At 36.3% G+C, this 18,073-nt stretch overlaps 1 protein-coding gene across 3 annotated transcripts in view; it reads left to right on the top strand.

The window, feature by feature from the left end:
* CSMD3 (CUB and Sushi multiple domains 3) overlaps window positions 1–18,073 on the top strand; it is a 1,242,212-nt gene that overhangs the window by 1,187,804 nt on the left and 36,335 nt on the right. For all 3 annotated transcript variants that reach the window (XM_042973241.1, XM_042973240.1, XM_042973239.1), the window contains 4 exons: window positions 9,395–9,574; window positions 11,649–11,822; window positions 15,752–15,925; window positions 16,860–16,933. In XM_042973241.1, the coding sequence (XP_042829175.1) occupies window positions 9,395–9,574; window positions 11,649–11,822; window positions 15,752–15,925; window positions 16,860–16,933 (602 nt within the window). The remainder of the gene's footprint in view (window positions 1–9,394; window positions 9,575–11,648; window positions 11,823–15,751; window positions 15,926–16,859; window positions 16,934–18,073) is intronic.

Genomic DNA, 18,073 nt, shown 5'->3' with positions numbered 1-18,073 from the left:
AGAAAGTTTCTTTCCTTATGTCAGTTCTTCAAGGAGAAATGTGTTAAATAAGGTATTTCAAGCACTAGCTTTTAAATGATGAATTGCTATTAAATTAAAAACAGAATTTGTAACAGTTGACTTACTTTATAGGCAAAAGAGTGCCAACATCCCAGTAGCAATCCAAACCAAAAGCAAAAAGAAAAATATCCCTAAAAAAGGAGCACAGAGAGAGGTTTCAGTGAAAATTAAAATAGGCTAAGCTTCTATAAAGAATCTAACATACTGATAATACTTATATGTGGTAATAAAACCGAATTAAAGCAACTGTCTCAGATTTCATGTCATTAATTTACAGTGGAAGTTAATTTAAATGTATGATTGATAGAACCACGTAATTTTGTATCTGGAAGAGATTGCATCATAGACTTGCATGTGTAGATCAGGAAACTGAGGCACCAAATCATTTAACTGACTTATTGTCTATTGTCAGAGTTCACTGCTAAACAGTTATTTCTGCCACACACATGGATGGAATTTTCCATTAAATTCAATTATTTTATATATAAATATACACACACACATATGTGTATACATATGTATGTATGTACATACATACATATCAGAAAGGTTAAATTCAAATAAATATTTTAATAAATTTTGATTTAATATAATTGCCTTTTTTTATAATTGCCTTTTGTAGACATCATTTTTTTAGCATGTATACACAATACTTAAATATAAATTTGAAATGAATTAAGTTACATATGAGGAAAATTTAAAGTGCCTGAATTAAATTTCCAAACCAAAGCACTGGCAGCATTTCTTGGCAAACCCACCTCAACAAAACAAAACCTTCCTTTCTTTCCCCAAATGGTTATTATTTTTACTCATAAAGAATAATATCTGTTATTGAGTGTTTGCCAGTGGTTAGGATTTGTGCTAAGTGCTTTTATACAAATCCTCTCCTTTATTTCTAACAACAAATCTATGAAATATATACTATTATCTTTTCTATTTCACATTTGAAGATATGGTATCTTACAGAGAAAACACAGCTGTATTCCTCATGGTAACACAGCCATCATATGCAGTATCTAAGATTTAAAATCAAATCTATTTGACTCAAGAAGCAATTTTCTCAGGTTCACTTCATTCTCTCCTTTTGTATTTTTCCTCCTTTTTTTTCACTTTATTTTCTATCTTCACTAGAATAGTCAAGCATATTTGCATAGTATAAATATAAGACATTACTTAGAATGCATATGGAATTGTTTCATTAATTTATGGCCTATTCTCTATTTTTTTTTTCCAATTCCTCTGCACTTACCATTTTGAGTTCTACAGGAGCATATTATTTCTTAATGAGTTGACTACTTGTAAGATTTGTTTTTTTCAATGATACTTTCTGCTTAAAATCACAATTTCCTCTATTTACCTTGTCAATAATTTTGTTGTGTGTCTCAAGATGAATGTCCAAACATACAGTACAAATATATATAAATAATAAATCTGCAAATCTTGCAAGAGATGAAATATTTTGATGAGTTGAGTCAAAGGAAATGAATCAGGCTACTGTTGAATCACATACATAATCATTGGCAAAGTGGATTTGCTAGAATTGGAACAATATCAGCTGAAAGATATAAAATCAACAACACAGATGATAGGATAAATGTTTCAATATAGGATGATTCAAACATAAAATAATTAATAGGGTCCCCTTGAAGAAATTAATAAAACCCTTACAATATAGGTGAATGAATTATCCATTTACAATGATGTGGTGAAAGTAAAGTGAAAAGAATTCAATTCTATTTGGATTTTTTTCTACCTTTTTTAAAATAAAATTTTGGTCACTCTGAGTGGTTTTTTTTCTTGGGCTTGTTATCCTTACGAGACTAGTTCCTCCTATGTAGTAAAAATCAGGGTAGTGATCTAATTTTTAAAATATAATTTTATTTTTTAACTTACAGCAGGATATATTTTATCTAAAAATGCAGAATTGTGGCTATGTACGGTAATTGGACTACTTATGGATTCAGTTAATAAAAAATAATTTATACAAAGCCTATTATATTGAGGTACTTTCCCAGGAACTGAGAATACAAAGCCCAGTAAGTAAGGTCTGTGGGCTCTAATATTTCATAGGTCTGTGAAGAAGCATTGATATTCCAAGCACTTTCGCCCTTTGAGAATTTTCCACCATGGTGATTTGCATATGTACCTTTCATTTGCTTGATTGGCTAATACACACACACACACACACACACACACACACACACACACACACACTCCTTTTCTGTCCTTAAAAGAACCATAGTCCAATCACCTGGATAGATTTGCTTTGTTCATTTTAATGATTTTTGGAAACACTTTTGGAATAAACGTAGTTTAATAATAATGGTAATGTCCCCACACTGCCTCTTTCACATCTAACCAGAGTAGAAATGTAGTAAAGAGGTAAAATTTCCCTTACAAAAATTCTCCTAATACCTGCTAATATTCAGCCTGCTTAAGATTATAAGTGAATTGAGAAATTACATATTTAATTAATCTTTCTCTAAAATCATGCCTCATGAAAAGAACTCTTCTGTCTTCTCCAGACAGGTACTTATCCAGAACCCACTACCAGTTCTGGAGTGTGAAACTTCCCCCAAATAACTAGTTTTGTCTTGGGTAGGTAAAAGAATATATCATGAGATCAAGGTCATGCATCTAAATATCATGCACACTTTTGCAGAGGAATTATGTTAAGAAACATCCATGAAACTAAACCAAGCTGAAAGGGAAAGAATATTTGCCATAATACTAAGAAGCTTATAAAAGTACTCTGATTATAAAATTTGATGATGTTCTTTTCTGTGATGTTCAAAATGAGAAGAAAAAAGCTAAAAACTGGGCGACTGGGTGGCTCAGTCAGTTAAGTGTCCAACCCTTGATTTTGACACAGGTCATGATCTAACGGTTCGTGAGTTTGAGCCCCTCATCGGGCTCTGCACTGACAGTGTGGAGCCTGCTTTGGGATTCTCTCTCTCCTTCTCTCTCTGTCCCTCCCTTGCTCACATGTAAACACACTGTCTCTCTCAAAATAAAATAAATACACCTAAAAAAAGAGCTAAAAACTAAGCACAAGCAAATACTCATTAAAAAATGAAACAGGATCCTTACAGAGCCACCTTTGATACCTAAAACCCATAGTGCACATAATATTTTGGGAAGAAGATACAATCTGCACCAGGACAGAGCTTGTCAAGTAAAGTAAGGATTGGCTTTAAGTGCTAAGAAGAAATAAAGTCAATTGTTTCTTGGAATTTTTTTAACCCACTAAGACTCCTTCCAAAATGATTAATGTCCTGTATTTGGCAGGTCTTGTCGTTTGGGCCAAGGACAGCATACTCAATCAGATCCAGTGATAAATGAACCTGAGGCTTTTGTTCCAAATAACCAGGGCAGAAATGGTCCTTACTGGATCTTTGTTACTAAACAGAACTCTCAAAGATTTTGCTTTCTTTCTTTTTTTTTTTTTTTTTTTTTTTTTGGTAGAGAACAGGTCAGGGATATGAAGCTACTCTCACGTAGGAGAAAACTGGAGGAGATATCTCAGCATCAAACTGCATAAAGTGAAGCTAAAAAGTCATCTAAATCTCAAGGAGAGAGAACTATCTCTGAGTATAGTGGTTCTCAACATGGGTGATTTTGCTTCCCAGGGCATATTTGGCAATGTCTGGAGATATTTTTCGGCTGTCATAGTGCAGGTGAATGAAGTACACTGTTAGTATCTAGCAGGGAGAGGTCAATGCTAAACATTCTCAAAGCATAAAGCAAACCCTACAATAAAGAATTAGTTGGTACTGAATATCAATAATGCTGAGCTTGAAGTTGAGAAAATCTACCACTGAGATCTAAAAAGGAAACCAATGTTTCAATTGGGAGATTATATAAAATCAGAAGCGTTATCAGAGAAATGACCACCTTTCTGGAACTTCATTCTGCTATGGTAGAATTTTTTCTTGGCTTGAGACCTGGAACAGTACGTGCCTGAGCAAGATTGTCCATTGCTGCATTGTCTCTAATAGAAAAACAGTGACACGGGACTCAGTAGGTTAAGTGTCCAACTTCGGCTCAGGTCATGATCTCACGGTTCGTGGGTTCAAGCCCCATGTCAGGCTCTGCGCCGACAGCTCAGAGCCTGGAGTCTGCTTCGGATTCTGTGTCTCCCTCCCTTTCTGTCCCTCCCCCACTCATGCTCTGTCTCTCAAAAATAAATAAACATTGAAAACAAAATAAAAAAGACAAGGAGTAACATAACTCAACCATCAAGGGTTTGGTCACACAAATTATATTTATGTATATCCATGAAAGGGAATATAAGTGTGATTAATGTGATCCTAAGTTATTTAAAAATATGTATGTCTATTTCTCACTTAGGAAGTTAAAAGAGAAAGTAGCTTTGAAGTGGCACAGACTAGAATCATCGCAATTGTTTTACTTTTAGCATAGATATCATCTACTTAGATTTATCATAAATGATGCCAAGTGGGCCTCAATTACATGACAGAAACTAATGAGAAAAAAATCCTCCCGCAAAACCCAATTCAAACCTTTAAAACATTGTATTTTTTTTTGAGAATTTGATCTAATCACTTCTTACATATCATTCACATATTTATTCTTTAAAAAATATTTACTTAATCTTTTTTTAATAAATTATATACTAGACTAGGCCCTGAAAGTACAACAATGTAGAAAATAGACAAAATAATTGTCTTCATGAAGTTATTGGTGTGTGTGTGTGTGTGTGTGTGTGTGTGTGTGTGTGTGTGTGTGTTGTGGTTTTGGAGTGGTGGAGGTCCAGAGATGACAGCCAAGGAAGAATTCTTGAGATGTCTTTGGTGTAAAAGGGTGATTTTATTAAAGCACATGGGACAGGACCCGTGAGCGGGAATTGCTGCACGGGGTTGTGGAGTAACTGGTTACATATCATGGAGTTGGGAAGGGAAAGGCAAAAGGGAGGCCTCTAGAAGGACTTTCGTATGCTAAAGAGGACTTCTAAGTTACCTGAGGCCTTACTGTTGTCAAGCTAAGGTTGTTTTCCCCTCTAGGAAGGCATTAACCTTAAGATAGTAGGGGGCTCCTGGAGAAATGTTATATTCTGTATTTGCCTTGATATTTGTCAGTGGGCTGCAGGTTATAAAGAAATTTAATTTTACCTCCCTTTCTTGCCTTTGTTCCTTGCATCACTGTGGAGGGGAGGGTGATATTGGGACACCAGGAAACTGAGTCTGTATGTTTCTGGAGATTAGGCTATTGATAAGATTGCCTTTTTCTTGTCATTTACCAAGATGTTTGTAAACTGATGGAGACTCATGTCCTCCTTGACTGTGATTTCTATCAGGTAATCATTTGATTTCTCCTCTTAGCTTTAGGGCAGTCAGGAATGTCTGAGGAATGCCACACATATCCCACTTGCGGCGGGGGGGCAGGCATTGCCGGCATGTGCTTTGCCCTCAGCTTGCCTTATGCCCCCTCATCATGGGTACATGTGCCCCGTGTGCTTAGGGGATTTGGTGACTTTTGAAGAGATTTTTCTTGAAAGAAAGCCCAGCATCCCATTGTCATGAACTGATGTCTTTGAATTTTAGGGCAAAGCCCCACACAGCCACTATTCTAAGGCTTTGCCTGGAAAGACCAAAAGCCTCTTTTTTGTTGCTAGAAACAAACTAGTGGCAAATGAAAAGACTGTTGCTATTGGAAACTGCCTCTTTGATGGGCCTTTGCTTCACTAGAAAGCCACCAACAATTCCTTGTGAAGCCCTTGTTGTCAGGCATTTCATTCATGAGGCTGCCACATATGCAAACTCTTTCTTGGTGCCTCTTTGTAAAATAAGTCCTCTGTCCTCTCTTTCAGTAGCTGTACCTCAGCTTGTGGGCCTTAGGACCAGGTTAGCTGTTCTTTCTTGCCAGGCTTCTATTTCAATCTGTGAAGTGCTACCTAGAAAATAACAACAGCATATATGTGTGCTCTTTAATGTCCCACTTCTTAATTGGAATGTAGGTTTAAAATTTAGGTGTGTGTGTGTGTGTGTGTGTGTGTGTGTGTGTATACATACATATATACACACATATATATATATACACATATATACATATATATACACATATATATACATATATATACACATACACACACACACACACACACACACATATATATGTATGTATACATACACACCCAGATGGTAAAAGGAAACAAAATAAATCAAAGGCTTATACTCACTTTTATATAGTTGTAAATTTTGAAACAAAACTGAAATTTTGAAATGATATTCCTGGTAAATAACCAGGATTTGATTTCCTATTCAACTCAGTTGCATAATTTTAAAAATCGTTTCCTGTACAATTATTAAAAGAACAAAAAGTATCCTATATATGCAAAACTCTTAGTAGGATCAGACAGAAACTCTCACTGGGTGTGATTTAGCAAACTGTCCCCAGGGCTCCTAGGATTATCAGGTGAAGTGCAGTGAACATTGTTCTTTAATTTAAATGCCATTAGTCACGGTCTTAAAACTTCTTAGGCTTAGTGGATTAGAATAATATGACAGAAATCTTGACATTCATAATATTTAATGGCAAATTAAGAAATACAATGTAATTGCAGTGCTATTAAGGTCTTCCATGCCTTAATCTGCTTTTAGTCTTTGACCCTAGACCTCCAAAATACTTCTTTAATCTTGTCACCCATCCTGGTGACAATGATTAGGTGATCAGGGAATCTTTGCTGAAGAATTAATTAAAAGTAAAAATGAAAGAATATAGCCCCGGTTTACCTGATGAAATTATTTACCCTTTTATGAACAAAATGATTTGGGGTGCCTGGGTGGCTCAGTGCTTAAGCCTTTCCAACTTCCGCTCAGGTCATAATCTCACCTCTTGTGAGTTTGAGCCCCATGTTGGGCTCTGTGCTGACAGCTCAGAGCCTGGGATTCTGTGTCTCCCTCTCTCTCTCCCCTCCCCCACTTGCACTCTGTCTCTCTCTGTCTCTCAAAAATAAATCAACTTTGAAAGTACAAAATTATCTCTGAGCAAAAGATTTAAAGGGGAAAAAAAAGAAAAGATAGTAAAAGCCAAGTAACCCCATGTGTTCTTTTTTTAATCTTTAGAAAAGAAACAGTGTAACCTTGTATTTTCCTTTTTCTCTTATCTGTCAGAAAGCTTTTAGATAATTCCTTGCCCAAATCAAGCTCAAACCACCTACCACAAAACAGCAAACGCCATTGTCACTTATATATAATCTCTGTTATGCCTTGTTATTAAATATCATATTTCAAATTATTTCGTCTTTTCTCTGTTGTCTTAGTCTTTCTGAAAGATTTCGGGTGGCATTATAAATGATAATATTATATATGTAAACAGAGCCAGCTTTATGGACTAATACAATTGATAGAACCTCATGATGGGGTTTTGGGGTGATGGGGGTCGTTGGGTTTAGAGTTGATGGCCAAGAAAGAATTCTTGAAGACACCTTTGCTGATTTTATTAAAGCACAGGGACAGTACACGTGGGCAGGAAGAGCTGCACTGGAGTTATGACAGGTAACTCATTATGTACCCTCAGGGTAAGAGAAGGTCAAGGATAATGTCTGGAAGGTATTTTGGAAACAAGGTTTCCAGGACCTTGAGGGGCTTGCTGTTGCTAGGGAAACACCATTTGTTACCGTTTAGTAAAACCTCAGTCATGAGACCCTTCAGATGTGTATCAGGGGCCATAAATTTGGAGTATGATTGCCAGCATATATCTTGGGGGAGTTGAGGTAAAGAAAGTTTCCAAAGGAATTTTTATATGTTAAAGTAGATTGGGGTCAGTATAAGGTTAAACCAAGATTCCCTTCTACCCCTAGCAAAGTGTCCTCATCCAGGCAGCTGAGCTCCTAGAGGGAGGTCACTCTGCCAGTTTCAAGGACTTGTTAGTGGGCTGTAGGCACTATGCCCATGCTTCTTCATCACCTCATGCTCAAAAGGGTCCTGCGCTGAGGTTTAATGCTCTGTGATGGCTGCCTTAAAATTCTTAATTTCAACTTTAAATTTGTACTTTGTAACTGAGGTCTATTGGGACAATGGAGTATGTGCTGAGGGTTTGGAGCCTCTGCTCATGCACAGTCTGCCTCTCTGCCTCCCTGTCTTCCTAGGATGGGTTATAGGCCACGTGCTCCCTACCATGTTGTGCCCCTGGCCTTGCCTGACCTCCCCATTCCCACTCCTACTCGGGGGACACTGGTGTGCTCTCCCCAGTCAGTCCATAGCATCATCAGCAGAGGGAGGCTTACATTGCAATTGTCTTCCATCTCTTTGTGGGGCCCTGAGTGCAAGCATGAAACAGGTAGGGGGTGAGTATATTTGCAGAGTCTTAGCACAGAGCAGGACAGCAGCTACCCCTCCCTCGGCTGGCAACGACAAGGCGTATTTAGTAAGAACTTGACGCAAGCCTCTCATTCACCCCAAATCCAGAAAGCGAATGCCTTCCAGAGTGGAGGTGGCAATTTCTTGGAGGTCATTCTTTCACTTGAGTTGGCAGTGAGTTGGTGAAAATGGTAAATTGATTTCTCTGTCCCTAGCGATGGTAGTTTCATTGCCACAAACCAAGTGTCCTGTCCTGCATGTGATAGATTCACATTGATGTATTTTTTTGCATCTAGCATTGTTTTAATTAAAAACTATTATAATATCCAGCTGAGTGACACTAGGCAGAACATATGCTCTCAGTCCAGTCAGCCTGATAAATTAGAGATTCCAATTGCTATATGTGGAAATATGTAGATTTCAAATATTATATTAGAAATCCTGATTCTAGGGGTGCCTGGGTGGCTCAGTTGGCTAAGCTTCTGTCTTCTGCTCAGGTCATGATCTCGCAATTTGTGGGTTTATGCCCTGCGTCAGGCTCTGTGCTGACAGCTCAGAACCTGGAGCCTTCTTTGGATTCTGTGTCTCCCTCCTTCTCTGCCTCTCCCCCACTTATGCTCTCTCTCTCTCTCTCTCTCTCAAAATAAATCAATGTTAAATTTTTTTTAAAAAGAAATCCTGTTTCTATAGGATGACTTCTACTTGATCACCTAATGCAGATTAAAAGAGGTTAACTGAATCAGTGTTCCTTACAGTATAATAGTACATTAACCTAGCCTTTTCAGAGTCCAAATGCAGTTTCTGAACCACATGCATAGAATCTGTAATAGGCAGAGTCGATCATAATCAAGAGTTGCCAGCGTGTGGCTTAAATATGCTTATGTTTTATGATTAAAAATGAATATGGTAACCAAATTTCCTTCATATATATTAAGTGTGCCATATGCTTACTACTTCTCTCCATTAAATACGTGGCACATTAACCATCTGCTCTTCTCATCCAATACTGATAGTCATCAGTTGTGGAGACCCAGGTATACCAGCCAATGGACTGAGATATGGAGATGATTATGTGGTTGGACAAAATGTTTCTTACATGTGCCAGCCAGGCTACACAATGGAATTCAACGGTTCCAGAATTAGGACTTGCACAACTAATGGCACATGGAGTGGAATAATGCCAACTTGTAGAGGTAGGATAATTTCTCCAATATTTGTAAGTGATAACCACCATGTATTTACTTTTTAACATGCCATTTTAAGTTTAAAAAGTGTTTTTCTATTATTTCGCTGTTTTCTGATACTAAAAATTGCCGCAGTTTTTATTTTAAAACCAGGTAGATAATAACATATAGGATTTTAAAATGATATTTCAAGAAAGATATTATATCTTATCGTGAGTAATGACAATGAACTTTAATGCAACCAAAACAACAAAAGTATCATGTTCTCTGATATGCACTCACTATCATCATTTATATTGAGGGGAATATTTAAAACATTCTTAATAAATTAGAATTTTAATTTGATGATCCACTTGGGCCAAGTAATTCAAAGATGGGAGGAAAACTTTCTATAACTTGAGAATAATCATACTGAATTATAAAACTAAATTTTCATAAAGAAAGAATCATGTTTCTTAAAAGAATGCAATCTATAATCAATCTTTTAGTTACTGTAGGCATACATTTGCTACTTTAATGCTGTGTATTTGATGCTGGAAATATTTTTTATAATTTTTTGCCAATTTTTATGATTACTTATGTAATACTGCAGATGTCATGCCAGACAATTCCTATTGTTTCATAATCATACTGAGATTTCTCATTCAGGTGTCTTTCTAAACATCTGTGAATTCACAGTTTAACAAAAAGGATAAATTCAACATGTGTATCTTTCTTAATTACACACATTATCTTGTGTGTATTCTTGATTATCTGTTTCTGAATCAGATCACTATCTACAGTTAACATCTGAAAATATATGAATATTTTATATTTTAGAAGTTATTTCATACATGATTAATTGAATCTGATAATAGGAATGTTATATAACTCAAAAAAAATATCATATATGATGCAAGTCATAAAAATCTAGTTATTTCTCATTTTTGGATTTTGCATTGGTTACCCCCCTTTTTCCCTTCACCTCTGTCACATTATCCTACCCATTTCTGCTTGAAGCCAACTTAAAACAAATTTTAGGAGCACGTGGGTGGCTCGGTAGGTTCAGCTTCTGACTTCGACTGAGGTCATGGTCTCATGGTTTGAGAATTTAAGCTCCTAAATTTGGGCTCCTCTCTTGTCTCTTTCTCCCGCTCTGTCCCTCCCCTACTTGTGCTCTCACTTTCTCTCTCTCTCTCAAAAATAAGTAAACATTAAAAAAAACCGAAATTTAAAAATTAATGTTTAAACATTTAATAATTTATTTTAAAACCCTACAGTAAAGTTTTTAAAAAGTTTATTCATTTATTTTGAGACAGAGAGAGAGAGAGAGAGAGAGAGCAAGTGGGGAGGGGCAGAGAGAGAGAAAAGAAGAGAGAAGGAGAAAGGGTGCCATCAGCACTGAGCCTGACGTGGGGCTTGAACTCACGTGAGTGTTGGGAAGGGGCAGAGACAGGGAGAGAGAATCCCAAGCAGGCTCCACACCGCCAGCACAGATCCTGATGTGGGGTTCAAACTCACGAACCATGAGATCGTGACCTGAGCTGAAATCAAGAGTTGGATGCTTAACTGACTGAGCCACCCAGGTGCCCCACAGTAAATTTTAACATATGAATTTAAGTGGTTAATAGAACCCATTTGGATATTTTAATGAGATACATAATCTAGGTTTCTTTTGCAAATGACACAGAATTACTTGCAAATTCTTTGCTATAATGTTGACACTATATATAGCCAAACAGTCCAGATCTTCAGTCTGTCTAAAGGTCATTGGAAAATAATCTTATATAAAACCAATAATTTATCACTTACAGTATACTGAATGGTCACCCTCTATTTGCTTCCCTTAGATGTCAGGCAGCTTGTTATTTTGTAAGAGTATCTCTGACAACCAGTAGCCATTATGTTGCCAAGAAATAGTCACATTCTAGAAGGATTAATTCCAGGGATGTGTCAGGACTACTACTAGGAGAATAAAACATGTCACACCATATTGTCCTCCAAAAGGTTAAATTAGCACATATGCTTCTTCTAATGATTTTTTTTTTTTTTACACCCAGGATATTTCAACAGCTGTGTCTAATCGCTTTTAATGTAATTGCAGCTGTTACCTGCTCAACTCCTCCCCAGATCTCTAATGGAAGGTTGGAAGGAACAAATTTTGACTGGGGCTTTAGTATTAGCTACATCTGTTCTCCAGGCTATGAACTATCCTTTCCTGCTGTTTTGACCTGTGTAGGGAACGGTACCTGGAGTGGGGAAGTACCACAGTGCTTACGTAAGTATAATTTCTATATTTGAAATTATATTTCCTTCTTTTCACTATCTTAGAGCTCCTTCACTTAGGACAGCTGTTAATTAAAATTTTCAGGTTTTTCTAGAAGAAAAATGAGCTTGTTAAAGCTCATTTCAAGGTATAATTAAAATTCAATAGAAAATCATATTTACCAGTGTAGCTACTTTTCCTGTCATCCAACTCTTGTGTTCTTTCTGCTCTGACTCTAAATATTAGGCTGAACTACTTTGTTTTCAAATTTATTTAAAAAAAAAGTTATTACTCAAAATAAAGTCCCTTTAAGATGAATTCTACCCCTGGAAAAGTATTCTTATTTATGTCCAGTTTGTCTCAACTGAACACTCTCATTTACTCCCAAATTTCTTTCCACAGTAAATCCTTGTCACTCTACATGGTCATTCAAATCAAGTTCTTATGATGGTATTTGTCATGATAATGATTGTGATTATACATCTAAAATGACTAGAGTAGGGGCACCTGGGTGGCTCAGTCGGTTGGGTGTCTGACTTTGGCTCAGGTCATGATCTCACGGTTTGTGAGTTTGGGACCCACGTCGGGCTCTGTGCTGACAGCTCAGAGCCTGGATCCTGCTTCAAATTCTGTGTCTCCCTCTCTCTCTGCTCCTCCCCTGCTCATGCTCTGTCTCTCTCTCTCTCTCTCTCAAAAATAAAGAAAAACATTAAAAAAAATAAAATGATTAGGGTAAGCATGGAGATGAGGGATTATTATGATTTTCTTACAGAGGTTACTTTACAATATATATTCCAGCAAATGTCACTTTGAAATTAATTTGGAAGATCACAAGACAAAATAAAACTCAGCGTTGTGTTTTACACAAATTATTGTAGTACGTGATATGTGCAGTGTTCATTCTGAGGTGTCCAGTGCTATCCTGTTCCTAGTCTTCCCTTCCTCCTTCCTTCTCTTCATGAGGTAAAGCATCACCACCCCTCAACCCCCATCCTCATAGCCTTGAAAGTTAAGCAGATCTAACTGATGAGACAAAACTTCTTGGAACCCTCCAGTCTTCTCTCATTCACAGTGGAAACCATATTGTTTAAAGGCTAACGTGCTTTTTTTTCTTCTTTCCTCCTGACCTCGTCGTATCCTACAATCCCCAACACTTCTAGGTCAATGTCATGATGTCACACAAATTGTCCCTTAAAATTCTGATATATGCTAAGGATCAACTTAGAAAAGACCAGTGTGTTCTAAATAAGACTAGATATTCTATGGCTATCTCACAACAGATAAGGACAAGGAGATTTACAGAGATGAGTTTATAGTAAAGTTTGTTTGATATGACTGGGAAAATCTCAATCAAGAAGTTATTTGGATAGAATATTTTATTTTTAGTTCTCTTAAAATGCAAATAATAATGCACTACCTACGACTGACATTGAATTATAACTATCCAAATATAATAGGGTTAACTGTGTCGAAATTGCTTGACATATGTTATTTCTACTGCACATAACAGAACTCCTAGTAAGTATGTTTACTCATGACATTTTAGTTAATAATGACTTGGGCTTAGACAGGGGAATCAAATTGTAAGGACACTGTGTGACTGTGTCATCATTTAAGGCACCAGCTACATGGTTATATGGCCTACGGTTGCACTGCTACTAATTGGAAGACTATGAATGCCAGTTCAGAGAAGGTAGACTAAAGAGACAATGCTCTTATCCATTGATAGCCAAACCATTCACTATAGGGACTTTATAGAAGGGAAAGTCTTCTCTCTTTATTTTCACTCGAAGTATGTCCTTTGATCTTAAAGTTTACGTCATTGCGAACTGAACCCTTCTGAAAATCAATCGTGTTGATTTAAGCCTCTAAGCTGGACACCAATAGGTTGTTTGGTTTTAGTACATGAAAGTCCACAGATAGAAAACAACAGAATAATAACACGGGGGGGGGGGGTAGGGAGCAGGAGTGAGGAGTTTATGTGGTTGTGTCTCCCTCTTTTGTTGAATAAAGATAAGTTTCTGAGATGAATGACTCAGCAGAAATATGCAAGACAAACTCTTCAGAAGTAGGTTAAGAAATAACTTGGCAATAGAAATGATTGCTAAGGTGAAAAGCTCACTGGTAATCTCCGCTGAAGAAATAGCCGTTGACTTCAACATGTGCTAAAGTTACAAAGATTAATAAGACGAAGACCCTGGCCTTTAGGATTTGATGCTATATTGCTAGAAGTGCTTAGAAGCCAACTAGCACAAAGATTCACAATATCCAGGAAATGTTGAAAATTAAAGCAAAGCACAGTAAACAAATGTTTACCTGTTGCTTTACTCTGACAATTTCCCCTAAATTTATGTTGTTGAATATTTATTTAATAATTACTTTTACTTCTGTTTTAAAAAGAAAAAAAAAGAAGTTCCTAAAAAAGAGGTTTGAAAATTCAGGTTTCTCCTGGAGTCTTGAATTTCAGGAAACAGCTTTCTTTGAACACTGAGCTAAAACTAAAGTGTTCTGTTTTTAGGGTATTTATCCATTCCTATTTGCCTGGAGTGTCCTAGGTGATTCCTGTTGTCCTGGTAGATGTCCTACCCAGTTAAAGGTCCCCGTTCAGCCTCAAAAACATCTTTGGTTTGGATAATGCACCATTTTAAGGGAGTGTTTATACTGAAAAATATTTGGATGTTACCGTTTGTTTGCCTTATAGGAAATAAGCTTTCGGTGCTACATCTGCAAATTTAAAAACCGAGTACAGTTAAAAATCATTAAAATGGAAAATGTATGTTATGTATTTTCTACTACAATGAAAACTTGAAAGCCTGTGATATCTTTGCCTCCATTCTGCATGCTCACTCTGCCCCAGCGTCACTGGCCTTAGGCTTCCTTCACATGCTAGACATGCTCCAGCATAGGGCTTTGGCAACACTGTTTCCTCTAGCTGGAATGCTCTCCCTTGGGGTATCGGTATAGCTGACTGCTTCGTTTCCTCCAAATCTTCCTTCAATGACAGACACCCTGGTCACCTTGTTTAAAACCTACGCCTTATCTCTCACCATCCATCACATCCACAAATTACTTGGTCCAAATCTCCTTCCTCCACACTGTTTCTCCACAGACGACTCCCTGCCTTCCCACATACTATCTTTTTTACTTACTATGTTTATTTTTGTGTTTGCTTCCCTCACAAATGCATAAACTCCACAAGGGAAGGAATCTTATTTTGTTGACTGATAAGTCCAAGTACGTAAAACTTAGAATAAGTTCTTTTAGTTGTTGGGAATTATATGACGGACACAATAATCCATTCAATTTGTTTAGAAATTCTGCCAGGATGGTATTTTCAATAGTTGTTGTGGAATTTTGAGATTCCTTGGTTTTGTATAGATTTGGACTGTACGGGGCTTCTTTACTCTTTAAAAGACACTCAAAACCCCCCCACAATGCTTCAAAGAGGAAGACAACAAAATACTGGGATATGTCCTCTGAGTGTTCAACAGAGTACAGCAGAACAAAGAAGTGTAACTGTTACATGCATATAAAAAGAAAGAACAATCTGGAGAGTACAACCTAGACCACTGGATCCTTCCGACAGAACTATCTGCGAATCACATGCCTTTTCAGAAGTGTACGCCAACTCTGCAAACGATTTGTACAACAATGTGGTTTGATTCTGGTCAATACAAAACAACAACAAAAACACAAAAAATTCTATAGTTGCTTAGGTGGTCTCCTAGGTGGAAAACATCTCAATCAGACTATTTTTAAACATATCATGCTGAGCCATACATTCAATATATATCACATAGAAGCTAAAAAAATTTCTGTGGGGCACATGAACGTGAATAACCTGTCACTATAGTTCAATATCCCAGTTATTGTCATCATTTTTCTAAACTGTTGCTCTGATGAATCCTAAATCTTTGTTATAATTTTCTTTTCATTTCCAGCAAAATTTTGCGGTGACCCTGGTATTCCTGCCCAAGGAAAAAGAGAAGGCAAAAGTTTCATATACCAGTCAGAGGTTTCTTTGAGCTGCAATTCTCCCTTCATATTAGTGGGATCGAGTACCAGAATATGTCAAGCAGATGGCACTTGGAGTGGCTCGTCACCTCACTGCATAGGTAATATTAATTAAATGTTGATTACTCTTAGTAATTTTGGAATTATTGGATACTAGTTACCTTGAATAAACTAGGGGTGACTACATATGAAAAATAAGTGTAAAATACAGAAGCAATTAGAAGGCGTTGAAAATGAACACAGTTAAAACATATGATGTTATATTTAGCATTTAAAACTTCCTGAAGATACACTCAAAATAATTTCTTGTTTATCAGTAAAATGAGAAAGAAAAAAACCTCTCAGATTAATAGAAGTAAGTACTAGCATTTTTGTATACAAATTTTGTATACATTTTTACAGTTAATTTATCTTATTCAAATGACACGAAACTTTCTCCATAAATTTTAAAAAGGTACACCGATTTCAAAATGGCTTTAAGCACATTTCTGTAATCTTAAATTAAATGCCACATTTGGTAAACCAACCAAATAATCTGTCATACAAACTAGCCAATTTAGAGACTACTAGTGCTACCATTTTTATATCTGAATCTCCTATAGGTGTCCATGAAAAATGAAAATAACTAAGCCTGTTTCTGGAAAAACTCTTGCTTCTTGAGGGGAATATTATGCTACCTAGATTATAATATAGCAAAGTCCCTAAACAAATGTTTTATGAATGTGCTCTTCTTTCATATCCTTCATTTTTCCTTCACTTTTTATCCACAGTCAGTCGGATGTCAAGTGCTTTTATGTTAGAAGGGTTCAAAGTTCAAGAACTGCAAAATTCATATAAAATGCAGTGCACCTGAATTCTTTAAGATTAGCAGACTTCTGTCCCTGGAGAGATGCTATTAGATTTATACTCTTTATTATTACCCCTGGTCCTTTCATTGAGCCCCAGATCACTCAAAATTGTTTTGTATGAGAGGAATATAGATTAGATATAATTATAAGTTTTAAAGGAATATTACGTTTATAATCTTTATTTTAGAACCTACGCGGACCTCGTGTGAAAATCCAGGAGTCCCAAGGCACGGGTCTCAGAATAATACATTTGGATTTCAAGTGAGTACTTTAAATAAATATTTCTATATATTATAAAACTAGATCAAAAGGCTTCTTTGATTCATGCACATATAATCCTGTTGGCACAAACAGAAAAACATCAGGTTTATAGCTGTATTCATAAACATAAAAAGGTAAATGGCAGAAAAAGCATGAACGTAGAAGGAGATTAGGAGAAGAAAAATATGGTTTAAGAAAATAGTATAAGTGATTATGAGGATAAAATAAAAGAAACATTGAAGATAGCTGTGAGCATAAGAAAAATCGACAGTAGTACATAAGAAAGGGGTAAATGAGAATAAGTGAGGGGGTAAATGAGTAAATTCTAAAGGATGATGTAGAGGAGTGAGGAAAAGTAAAGATAAAAGATGTTAAAGAACGAATATATAAAAATGTGGTTATTTAATAAAGCAATTAGACTAAAATATGTTTCTCTTATAATATGCATATAATACCTGACTATTTTTAAGTGTTTTCACTGCTATGGGAAATGTCTGAGAAAATAATTTAACCTATATTTAGCCACATAGTTGGTTTGTTACAGTGGAATTCTTTAGCATGCCCAGTCTTGTGTGGCTGACTTTCTTATTTTCTCTTTTTCCAGTTTAGATTTTATGTAGAGATTCAGCAGGTTTTTCATTACAGGGGCCTAACAGGAGCCAAAGTGCATAGTGACTCCACAAGGAAATAGCCAATATACATATTACCCAATTGCCTTGTGTTTCGGGGTTTTCTAAATTGTACTATTTTGTGTGAAGCTCAGTGGGAACCTGAAAAACATCCATTTCTAAAGGAAGTACTCACCAAAGTTGCCATATTTTTGTTGCTAAAAATAGTTTCCATTTATCGACAGTCCAGGCACAGTATGAACATTGATTTGATAGCATTTCCAATTCTTCTGGTTTGCCTCAGGCCTGTCTACATAATATAAAAGTGTAATAAAAAAGTGTCCCAGTCTCTATTATGTGGTATTTTTAGAAAACTTTAGATTCATATCTTTATAAAAGGTTTTATCAATTGATCTAAATAAATCCTGAAAAATGGACAACTAGTTAAAGAGCATTAGTCCTCATCATATAGATGAAGACACTGGAAAGGAATTTGATTTGGCTTTGGTCACAGAGCAAGTCAATGAAAATA

The sequence above is a fragment of the Panthera tigris genome, chromosome F2, assembly GCF_018350195.1.
Source record: "Panthera tigris isolate Pti1 chromosome F2, P.tigris_Pti1_mat1.1, whole genome shotgun sequence".
Lineage (NCBI taxonomy): Eukaryota > Metazoa > Chordata > Mammalia > Carnivora > Felidae > Panthera > Panthera tigris.
The sequence above is the reverse complement of the archived record's forward strand: the minus strand, read 5'-3'. Positions and strand labels throughout refer to the sequence as shown.